This window comes from Rhinolophus sinicus, chromosome 17, assembly GCF_057876585.1.
Source record: "Rhinolophus sinicus isolate RSI-liver-muscle chromosome 17, RSI-T2T, whole genome shotgun sequence".
Taxonomy (NCBI): domain Eukaryota; kingdom Metazoa; phylum Chordata; class Mammalia; order Chiroptera; family Rhinolophidae; genus Rhinolophus; species Rhinolophus sinicus.
The window spans coordinates 1,591,399-1,603,094 of NC_142517.1; the positions used below are offsets into that span (position 1 = coordinate 1,591,399).

The window sequence follows — 11,696 nt, forward strand, 5'->3', positions numbered from 1 at the left end:
AGACGTTCGGCGCCGCAGACTGGGAAGTTTTCCGCATCGGAGACAGGCTCTTCCTCGCGGTCGCCAACAGTCACAGCTACGACGTGGAAATGCAAGTGCAAAACGACTCCTATGTCATCAACTCTGTCATCTATGAGCTGAATGTCAGCGCACAGATGTTTGTCAAGTTTCAGGAGATCACCACTTGCAGGTCAGTGGCTGAGGCCGGTGGCTGCTTAGAAGGGCAGGCGAGGTGGGTGGGGCACAGCGTCACATCAGCTCCTTGCCTCGTCCCCACCTCAGGAGTGGTGCGCAGCACAGATTGCTGCCTGCAGCCCTTGGAGGTGTGGTGTGGCCTGTGTTGCAAACCTTCTCCAGGGCCAGCTCAGTGGTTCTGTGGCTTTGTCATCTGGGCTCTAATGGCTCTCAAATGGTGTGGTTGGTTTGTTTGTTACAATTCAGTGATGTATTAAAGTCACAGATATGTGCAACCATCCCCATAGCTAACTTTAGAGCATTGCATCGCCTTGAAAAGAAACCCCTTCCTTTAGCTATCACCCCTTCCCCACACCCCCAAGCCCCTGGCATCACCGTCGGCCTCCTGTTCTGGTGGATGTCCCTATGACGGACATTCCTATGAAGGGATATGTACCATGTGGCCTCTTTCACTCAGCATCACGTTTTCAAGGTCCCTCCAGCTGTAGTACATGTCATTGCCTCATTCCTTGTTCGGCCAAAGGATCTGCGTCGTCCGGATACACCACATCTCATTCACCCACCAGATGGACATGTGGGTCGTTTCCACCTTTTGGCCACATGGTGTGGTTCTGAGGATAAAAGTATACTTCAGATTACTGTCAGGGCCACCACCATTATGCCACTTCAAGGAAGAACGTGGCCACTCTGCACCCCGTCTCCCTTCTGGGCTAAGCCAGGCCGGCCTCTGATTTCAGGCAGTGGAGTCAGAACTGCGGTTTGCATCTTGTCCACGGCCTTGCTTTCAGAAGCCAGTTACACCTGGAGGCATGACACACATGGAACCACACGCTGTCCCAGCGCCCACAGCTGCCCCTCACAGGCCGTTCCTCACTGAGCATGGTTGTGGCCACCTCTTTAGAGCCGAATCATAACTGGCCATGGCTGGAAGTGGCCCAAGACATCTGGCCAACGGAAGAAGGAAGGAGTGAGGGGCCCCAAGGCCCTGCTGGCCTCGGCCTGCCCCTTTGTGTCCCCAGGTACCTCCTGGGTCCCTCATTCCTGGGGTCCTGTCTGAGTACCCTGCTCTAGGCCAGCACCTCAGTTCCCCACAGGGAAAGAACCCAGGGTGGCCTTCTGCCACCTGGCGGGCCACAGCCCTGAGGCTACCAGATGCAGATGCACTGGCCTGGCCTTGGCATCTGAGGAAATCCTGCTAGCTGTGTGGCTTTGGTCTCTGTTTTCTCATCTGTAAAGTGGGCACAGGGCCTGCAGTCATCAGAGGGGCAATGAGGGGGCCATGGGCTGACAGCCCAGAGGGGCCTCCTTGAGGGACAGGGTTCTGGGGAGTTCTTCCAGGAGCCACTAGTCAGATCCCTCGAACTGAGCATCTCTGAGCACAAACGCCCCCTTAGCAAATCCAGGGTACTTGTCTAAGACAGAACCCAGCGTGTTGGTTTGCAACAAGAAACACAACTTCCAAGTGTAGGAGAACGTGTCTGTGTCAGCCCCTGACCAGTGTCTGGGGAGGAACTGGGGGCAAACGGGTGACCTCACTGCCCATGTCCTCAAGTTCCCGCCTCCAGGGTGCTGTGAGCCCTCAGGGCGCGACCCTGAGCTGGGGACTGCTCTCTGATTGTTTCCACCTCTTCCCAGTGAAAGACTTTGCACCCATTTCAGAGCGGCACCATCCACACTTGCTACCCAGGTATCCGAAGATGGAGGAGGGAGAAGCAGATGGGGTCCATGCACACAGTGGGACATCACTCAGCCCTCAAGGGGAAGGACATTCTGACACCTGCTCCTCCATGGATGGATCTGGAGGGCATTCTGCTGAGTGACATAGCCTCATGTGAAATAAGTCACAAATGACCAATACTGTGTGATTCCACTGACAGGAGCTGCCCAGATGAGGCAAACTCAGAGACAGGAAGTAGATGGTGGGGGCCAGGTGCTGGTGGAGGGGATGGGGAGCTCGTGTTGAAGGGGGACGGAGTGTCGTTTGGGGAGATGGAAAGTTCTGGAGACGATGTGGTGATGGTTGTGCAGTAATGACAATGTTAACAGTGGACTGTGCAGTAATGACAATGTTAAAAGTGGACTGTGCATTCAATGTTAACAGTGGTTGTGCATTTTATATTATGCATGTTTTACCACAGTTATAAACTTCAAACAATTGTTTTTAAGGGAACCACTACTTGCATTTCCCTGGAATAGACCAACTCCCATTGTAGCTGAGAAAATCGCCCCTCCTCAGATTTGGGGATTCGGAGAACTGGCTGGAAGCCAGCCCTGAGCTCCGGGTGCCAAGGGCTCAGTGTCCTAATGCCTGCGCCCTAACCCTGTCCCCTGCTCCCGCAGTGCTCTGGACTGGGAGTTTTTCTCAGTGGGAGAAGATTACTTCCTGGTGGTTGCCAACTCCTTCGATGGAAATACCTTCTTGGTAAACAGTATTATTTACAGGTAAAGTGCTGCGAAGGCCGAACCCTTCCTCCCCACCTGCTTCGCCCGGGTGGGCTCACCTTCCCCCGCCTGGTGACCAGGCTCAGAGTGAGTCACAGCCTCGGGCCCTGGGGGTTGCCTGGCACACCTGAGGGCTGGCCACATGTGGGTCCTGCCCCTGGGGTAGCCAGGGGACCAGTGGTCAGGCTGGTGCTCAGGACGTTGGAGTCTGGCCGGGGATGTAGTATGTGGACACAGTCATTTGACAGTTGTTGATACTTTATTCTCTAAGTTCCCACTGGGACTCTGGTAGGTTTCTCCTCCATCAGGACAGTTTAGTGTCCTCATTGTGGCACCTTCATCAAATTCACCTAGGGGTTTTTTCCCGTATTCTAAGCACAACGCCTGGGGCCTTTCGTTTTCATTTCCAGCTGCTTATTGTGACAATTGATTTTTGTGTCTAGCCACCTGACAAAATGGTGTTATCAGTTCTGATAGTTTTCTGAAGCAGTTTGTGGGAGGGTATAAGAATATCACTGCCTCTGCGAATAAAACACCTTCGCCTCTTTACTTTAAATGTCTTTACTGTTTATCTAGTTTTCTTTTTTTTGAGGCTGCCCCCCCCCCTTTTTTAAAGATTTTATTGGGGAAGGGGAACAGGACTTTTATTGGGGAACAGTGTGTACTTCCGGGACTTTTTTCCAAGTCAAGTTGTTGTCCTTTCAATCTTAGTTGTGGAGGGTGCCGTTCAGCTTCAAGTTGTTGTCCTTTCAGTCTTAGTTGTGGAGGGCGCAGCTCAGCTCCAGGTCCAGTTGCCATTTTCTAGTTGCAGGGGGCACAGCCCACCATCCCTTGTGGGAGTTGAACTGGCAACCTTGTGGTTGAGAGCCCAATGGCCCATGTGGGAATTGAACTGGCAGCCTTCGGAGTTAGGAGCACAGACCTCTAACCGTCTGAGTCACCGGGCCGGCCCTAGTTTTCTTAATTAACTAGAAATTCCAAAACAATCTTGAATAGTTCTGCCAACGGCCAACAGAGCTGCCTCGTTGATTTGATGAGAGCAAGCTGAGCGTCACATGGCCTGATGGGACGTGAGCGGTCGTGTCCCATCCGCGTGGTTCCCTGTGGAGTTCTTAGTGCAGGACATGGCCCCTGGGTCTCTGTTCCTCTGTTGGGTAATGATTTGTGAGAGGTTTCGTCGAATTCCAGGGACTAAGGCCTCTGAATGTGTAATTACTTAATATACCACTGGCTGCCAATCATGTATGGTCAAGATTTTTACATCTTTAATGGAAAATGAAGTTGCTCTGTGGTTTTCTTTTGGGGCCTTACCTTTCTTTATCTAGTTCGATATGAAGCATAACTTAATACAGAGGGTGTCAAAAAAAATATATATATATATATGTTTGAAAACGGAAAACTCTGTGTTAAAATTGTAACACTCATTATATACTGATAATAGAAGATGAGTGCATGTCATATATATATACTTTTTTGGCACCCCCGGTAGACACAGGCTGCAGTTTTCTACCTATCCCTGTCGGCTGGGATAGTTTCAATAGTAAAATTGATTTATCTATTTTCTTTACGATTAGGTTAAATTCAGTTATAACGCCGTCTGGGCCTGGCCCCTTCCTAATAGTGTTTCTGAAACAGCTTGTCCAGTTTCCCCCCATGGTTATTGGTTTAATCAGGTTTTCTGTCTCTTCTTAAGACAATTTTGGTCCATCCATGTTTTACTAGAAAAACCATCAGTTTTCTTTAGACTTTCTAATTTACTTCTGTAGAGGTTTCCAACATGACAAATTTTAAAATTCATGAGGAACAATACATTTTCAAAGATAGCCAAGAAAATTTGAAAAGGAAGAATAGTGAAAGAGGTCCTGACAGCATGTAAACACCGCAAAGTGACTTTCACCAGAACTAAATCTATAGGTGAAATAGAATACAGTCTAGGAGAAAGCCAACCGTTTACAGTCATTTAACATGATAAATGTTGTATTTCAATTCAATGAAAAAAGTATGGACTACTTCATAAAATAATTTCATATAATTTTCTGTCCATCTGGAAGAAAATCAACCTATAACCCTGCTTCATGTTATCTTCAAACTAAATAAGGATTAAAATCTAAATGTAAAAAGAAAAGTTAAGATGACTTTATATAACCTTAAAGTTACACAAGAAGATGTGGAAATTTTAAGTAAGGCTGAAAATAGGTCATCAGGCTGACGACCTACATTTCAACGTTTTAAATGGAAAAAGACATCCTATTCAAAATGAAAACACAAACTGTGTACCACACATGTGACCGAAAAGGAACCCCTACAAAGTAATAAAAGATTTTTTTTTCAACTTGGGAAAATTGGCAAAAGATATGAGCAGGCATTTTCAGAAGAAGAAATGACAAATGTGAATAAACAGATTAGAAGTTGTTTTTCTCAAAGCGCGAGGATGACCCAGGTTCTTTCCTCCATCCATCTGGAAGCGGTGCATGGAACTGGGAGGGGGACGGCCCTTTCTCATCGGGACAGGGATCACCGCAGCCTTTTCAGAAAGTGGTCTGGAAAAATGTTAAAATAGGAGCTACTTGTGCCTTTGATCCAGGCGTCCTGCTGTGGGGATTCCACTTTAGGAAAATGGAACCACCCGTCCATAAATCCCTTTTGAAGGCAAAACCCAGAAACCGCTGACCCTGCAGCTGTCAGAACCACGGCTGGGTTCCGGATCCGAACTGGGGTGTGGGTCGCAGAGCAGTGTGTGAGGAGCCGCTTTGGCTGCTGTGTCCCATGTGGGGACAGTGTGTGTTTGAGCGCGTGTGGGTGGACATCGGCTTGGCCCTGCAGTTAACCCATGGAACCGCCAGGACCCCTTCCTACCCCCACCCCTCCCTTTGGGGCTGCCCCGAGGGCACTGTGGGCTGGGGGCAGGGTCCTGGGTGGATATGAGGAGCTGCAGGGTCGTGGACAGGGCGAACCTCGGGCCTCAGTTTCCCTCTTTGCAGGCTCCTGGCCCAGCTCTGATTATAACGGGGCAGCTTGTGCAGCTGGGGCCACGAGGCCCCTCCACGCCAAGCCCAGAGAGGAGCACAGAAGGGTGGGGTGGGGGCCATGGGGTGGGGGAGCAGCCCCTCCTTGCGAGCGGCAGGGGCAAGCCTTCCCCGCGTGCTCGTCCCCGAGGCTGACGTGTCTCTCCCGCAGGTGGCAGGGGTACGAGGGCTTCGTGGCCGTGCACAGCCTCCCGACCTTTGGCTGCAGGGACTGGGAAGCCTTCCGCACCGCGGCCGGCTCCTACCTCGTCTACTCCAGCGCCAAGGAGCCCCTCTCCCGGGTGCTGAGGCTCAGGACGGGCTGACAGGCCCCGGGTCCCCAGGGACACCGCCTGCCGGCTCTACCCAGAATGCCGCCCAAGAAGCCCTGAAACCTCTGGAGGGACAAGCTGGGGCGGCTTGGCTTCCCGAGCCGTCCTTGGCCCTTGTCCAGTAGGGGGCGTCACCTGTCTGCCCTGGTGGCCATTGCAGCTGGATATAGTGGCCCATGGGCGTTGGGGCAGAGCGCAGAGCTGCCCCGTAGGGAATTCGCGTTAGAGGAAAAGTTCATACAATTGTTTACCTCAAAGGCCGCGGGGCGTCGAGGCCTGGCCCGTGCGCCCGTCCACGCCGAGGTGGGGAGCAGGCCTGATGCGTTCGGCACATCTCGTCCCAGCTATTTATTACGCTCTGTCTGTATCGAAATATATTTATGACGCTCTTTACAAAGAGCACGCTGTTTCTGCGTGTTTCTGGCGGGGCCTCGACTGCTGGTGAGTGCGTCACAGGCCTTAGGGACATGCCCTCGGGTCCCTAATCACCAGTGTGGGCAGCGGAAGGTGCCTCTCCTCTGCAGGGATGTCGTCTGTGGCCTCAGTTTACCCATGAATGCAGTGAGCATAGGGTTAGATCAGAAATCCCAAGCAGTGCTGGCACGTGTCCTATCTCCTCCCCAAGGCCGCCCCCACGAGAGACCCCATGTTCAGTGGGGCGATCGTGCCTTTGCAGCCTGGCTGCCGCCCCAGGCACTGCAGCTGGTGGGTGTGCAGGATGCATCCTTGGGGCCTGTGCTCACTCTGCTCCTCCCTCCCTGCCCACTGCCCCTGACCTTACACCGGGCAGAGGCCTCCTGCCTCCCTGGGAAGGCTGCCGGGCAGACATGACACCAACCTGGGGACCTGGCTGGGGGAAGGTGGGGCGATGCCAGCACCACCGGCAGGTCTTCATGGTGGGGTGTTGGGGGGGGTGCTCCGTGCCAGAGGCTTTGCTGGAAGGCCTGTGAAGTCCATACAGCCAGGAGACCATGGGTGGTAGCCAGGCCAGGCCCACTGCACTGTCCACTCTGGGTGTGGTGGGGGGGCTGGAGCTCGGCAGCACCAAGGCCCCAGGCTCGGTGAACACTCTGCTGTTGCCATTTCAAAATTCTCAGCGACTTTTGCCCAAGATCACATGCCAGGCACAGTGGCGGCTGCAGGCAGCCTGAGTCCTGGGTTTCCGTGGCTGGGGCCCTGTGGTCGGTTCCATGTGAGGACGAGGTAGGCCCACCAGCCAGGTCGGAGCCCAGGCCAAGCCTCCCACTCCTCAGTGCAGCCAGACTAGGGGTTCTCAGGTCTGGGTCCTCGTGATTCCCAAATGGTGAGATTTTTCTAGAGCCTCCTTCAGGCCAATAAGTGGGCCATGTGCCTTGGGCAGGGCTGGGGCTGACCTCTGACAAGGATGTCCCCTCCTCAGGGAGAACAGCAAAGGGCCAGGAGCGGTGTGGGGTGGGGTCTGGGGCCAGGCCAGGGGACCTGTGAGAGAGGTCCCGGGCTCGGGCGTCCACCAGGTAGAGCCACAGGTGTGGACCCCCCATGTATGCACTCAGTGTTTTGGAGAAAGCAGATATGCCCCTTACTCCAAGTCAGACCTGCCACGGCAGCCCCCATGTCCCTGCTGTCAGTGTCCCTGTGGCCTGGCCATGTCCCTGCCTGGCCAGCCAGGGGCCCCCACGTGTGGGCCCGATGGGTTATGGTGACAGCCGTAAATCAGCTGGTCCCAGGAGGATGGGCTGAGGGTGCCAGACAAAATGCAGGACTGCAGATGAACTCGAACTGCTGAGGAACAAGGAATACTTTTCATGTCACTGCACATGTGTAAAGATATGTCCCAACTATCACCTGGAAGGTCCCTCAAGCTCTGCTTGCTGCTCACCTGAAACTCAGCTCCAGGTGGGCGTCCTGTACTCGGATTGGCTCGACCTGCCCACTGTCCCTAAGAGAGGAGTGGGGGCAAGACACACCTCTTGGGGTCTGCTGGGAGCGGGGGGCAGTTCTGATGTTGACTGGGATTTGAGGCAGGGTCTGAGCAGCCATGAGAAGAGGGGCCAAAGGAAGATCACGGCCCGGGGAGACCTGCAGGGTTGATGGGGGACAGTGGCCTGTCATTTTGGCGCCCATCCCACAGGAGGACCCCCCAGAAGTGCTGCCAGAGGTAGGCTATCCACCCAGGCCAGGAGGCCACCTAGGCCGGGAGCACGGCGGGGGGCCTCCGAGACCCCAGCCGCTACGCCTGGGACACTTGGTTTATGGGTCACCTTGCAGGGCGTGCTCGGTGAGGGGGACACTGAAGTCGGTGGACTTGGGGAAGCAGAAGACACTCCCCACAGTGGGCCTCCCTTGTGAGGAAAAGGCCTGTGGGACAAAAGACTGGCTTCCCGAGCACGGGGGCTTCCCCAGCAGACACCCTGAGCTGGAGCTGCACCACTGGCTCCCCTGGGGCCCCCGGCAGCCTCCCCAACTCCCTGAGCCGATTCCTCACAGTAAGTCTCTTCTCCCTGCCCGCACACTTGCTGGACAGCACAGCGCTCACACAGGACAAGGCCCTCAGGCGGCAGGACGGCTGGGTCAGTCCCAGGAGCCTCGCTTTATCCATGGGGAGGGGCAAACTGGGACTGTCACAAGCCCTCCAAGGCTGCTGTCTCCCCGGGGTGATCCCGACATCTGCCGGCTTTCTCTCTGCCCTGAGGGTGTCACTATGGGGTCTGGCTTGCCTTGGGGAAAGGGGGACTAGCACCTGGAGGAAGGAGACCCACGACGCAGACGCAGACCGCAAACCCAGAGGCACACGCAGGGAGGCATCTGCTCGGGACTTCTGCGATGACACGGTGCCACACGACCTCGGCACAGTACCCAGTCTCCATTCTACTGGCTGGAAACAAAAATTGTAAACAAGACTTGTTTAAATTATGAATGCAAAGAGGAGGGGGAAGCAGTGAACATTAAAATATTTACATCTCATCAAGTAAGCTCTCTGGTTTTTGTCCTGCTGTTAAACGTTCGCAAGGCGGCGTGTGGTTTTGTGTGAATTTGCGTATGATGTGACGTCATGGCACATTCTTGTCATTTTAACGAGCATGTTGTACTTCCTGTGGCAATGCCCCGACTCCGAGCCCGTAGCCTTTGTTAATTCCCAGGAATTCTTCTGCTCGGTCCGCACTGTGATAAATGACACTGTGAGAACATCTTTGTACATACTGCATTTTTCTCTGGGGTTGCTTCTTCGGGGTGGTGATTTCCTGGAGAAATACAGTCCAGGGCAGCATGTGCTTCTCTCCTGACTGCCAGGGCGGGCTCCCTCCTGAGCCCCGAACAAGGCCAAGGACGGAGTCACCTGTTCCATCAGTCCTGCCAGCTTAGGAAGTGTGGGGGATAGGGGCGTGCTGACCAATCTTGTTGTCACCGTGCTCATGGCTCCTGGTCAGGGTTGCTGGACTTTTCCTGTAGGCACCCCTTCACCTCGGCACCACCAGCTCAGCCCCCGCCACACACACACACAGCATACACACACACACAATGCATGCACACACACACATCCAAACACATGCACACCACGCATGCACACATAAACAACACACCACACACATCCAAACACATGTACACACAGACACACACACACCCCACGTATGCACACATGCACACAAACCACACACATTCAAACACACTCACAGCTAATCAAAATCCCAAAGCCGGCCTTTGTGATGAATGAGTGACCCACAGAGCATCTCAGAGAATTAACACGGAAAAATATTTTGAAAGAGGGAAAGCTTGGCGCCGAGGTAGTAAATGATACTAAAATTAAACAATTCAACATGGTTTCGGCATAATTTGGAAGAGTTAAAGTTACAGATGTTAGAAATCAAATGATTCTAGAGTACTTTTTTTTTATTTGGAGGGAAATTTTCTAAAGGTGAAAACAACGTAAGTAAATGAAAATGGAAGAAAATGGAAAGGGAGGATATAAACCAGGGGCGTCCAAACTGCGGCCCGCGGGCCAGGTGCGGCCCGCGATCCATTGTTAACTGGCCCGCAGCAAATTCCAAAAATGTATTTAGTTTACTTAAATAAACCAGGTGAGGCAATACATACTTCACCTCGAGTGAGTGGCCGGCTGTTTATGTATTTTACCACATATGGCCCTTGGTGAAAACTGTTGAAAAAAGTTTGGACACCCCTGATATAGACAATAGACGATAGATGATACACAGGTAGATTGATGGATAGGTATAAAATAGACAGATAGGTAGATAGATATCTGTCAAATACACGATGTCATTTTAAAACACAAGTAAGTAAAGGTGGCATACCAGCAGGCACTGTTGGTACACCCAAGGACAGGGTCATTGGAACGGCCAGTACCGTGGTCTGAGCTCATACAAACCAGAACCGAGAGCAAAGGGCATGAACACATGTTCACAAAGGAGAAATCTCAATGGTGGAAAACAGACTGAACTTCTGACACGTTACACGCACATGTCACTAGTGAATGTCACACCAGTGACCAGGGCCTGCCCAGGTCCTTCTCGTGGGCAGGCCAGTTGAAAGTGAGAGGCAGGCCTCTTGGTGTGTGACGGGAATGCAAGCTACTGGCTTGGGGACCTCAGTGTGGCTCATTGTTGGGACGTCTGGACTGCACAGCTCTGATTTGAAGATGACCCCTTGGCCTAGGGCGAGGACAGGCAGCTTGGGGTCCGTTCCGAGCCCTTGATCTGGTAACTGCAGCAGTGACTGGGGAGAAACTGCAAATCACCAGGGCGCTTGACCACACACAGGGCCGCCCACTGGTCAACACCACTAACCCCGGATGTGACCGCCTCACAGACAGACAGCAGGACCCAGCCCTGCCGGCCAAGTGAGGCCACCGTGGCTGGCATCCAGGAGAGGGCGCAGACGGGGTGGCAGCTGAGCGTGAGACAGCGGGGTGCTGGATAGTGGCTGCCCGTCCAACTCACTGGGATGGATGGAGGTGCCTGGTGGGGCCTGGCAGGGGTAGCACCTCAGCAGTGCTGGGGTCCTGGCCCTTGGGCAAGTCCCCTAACTGCTCTGTGCCTCAGTTTCCCCATCCGTAAGGCTGGCTGCTGATGTTGCCTCTGGAATCAGCTTCCTGGCCTAGCAGCCACTCCCCACCTACCCCCTGGCTCTCTGTCCCTCCACTGCTCCTGGAGCCCTCCCAGCGACAGCCCAGCAGCTGGACTCACAGGGAAGTTTAGCCCAGTGGACTCCTCACTCTGGGACGCTGCTTCTCCACCTCCTTTTGCACAGGACTCCAGGGAACATTGCGAGCTGTGCCTGGTCACCAGGCCTGGCAGCCAACCCAGTGCCCGCTCCTTTCCCACCAGTGTCATCGCCATGGTTACAGATGCAGTGCCCCAGGCTCTTGGCTGCATTGCCCCAGACTGGACCTCGAGCCTGGGCCGCCCTGCCTCACACGCTGGCCTGCCTTCAATCTGGGGCTCAGCCGAGGACTCACCTCCTTGTGTTGACAGCACTCTAGGGCCCGTGTTTCCTGGAGTGAGAACTTCCAGGCCTGGGCGTCAGCTCTGCCCCAAACAAGCCGACTCCTGTGTTCGTCATTTCCCCTCCAGCTCAGTACATGCTGTCTAGTGACTTCGTGACTGCCACCTTCCCAGTGGGCACCCTGCCCATGTCACCCAGAGGCCTGACGGTGGCCGCGGACTTCCACACTGGGCCACAGGCTGTGTGATTTGGCCTCGCCCCTGACCCAGCTCCTCCACAGCAT

The 11,696-nt window shown here is 53.9% G+C and overlaps 1 protein-coding gene across 3 annotated transcripts in view; it reads left to right on the top strand.

Moving 5' to 3' along the window:
* The window catches only part of TSPEAR (thrombospondin type laminin G domain and EAR repeats), a 158,893-nt gene extending 149,972 nt beyond the window's left edge, over nucleotides 1-8,921 (top strand). For 2 of the 3 annotated variants that reach the window (XM_088794512.1, XM_074324189.2), the window contains exons 10-12: nucleotides 3-190; nucleotides 2,536-2,637; nucleotides 5,815-8,921. In XM_088794512.1, coding sequence (XP_088650638.1) covers nucleotides 3-190; nucleotides 2,536-2,637; nucleotides 5,815-5,968 — 444 coding nt within the window. In that variant the 3' untranslated portion in view covers nucleotides 5,969-8,921. The remainder of the gene's footprint in view (nucleotides 1-2; nucleotides 191-2,535; nucleotides 2,638-5,814) is intronic. The other variant, XM_088794513.1, reaches the window with a different exon arrangement.
* Nucleotides 8,922-11,696: the final 2,775 nt, after the last annotated feature.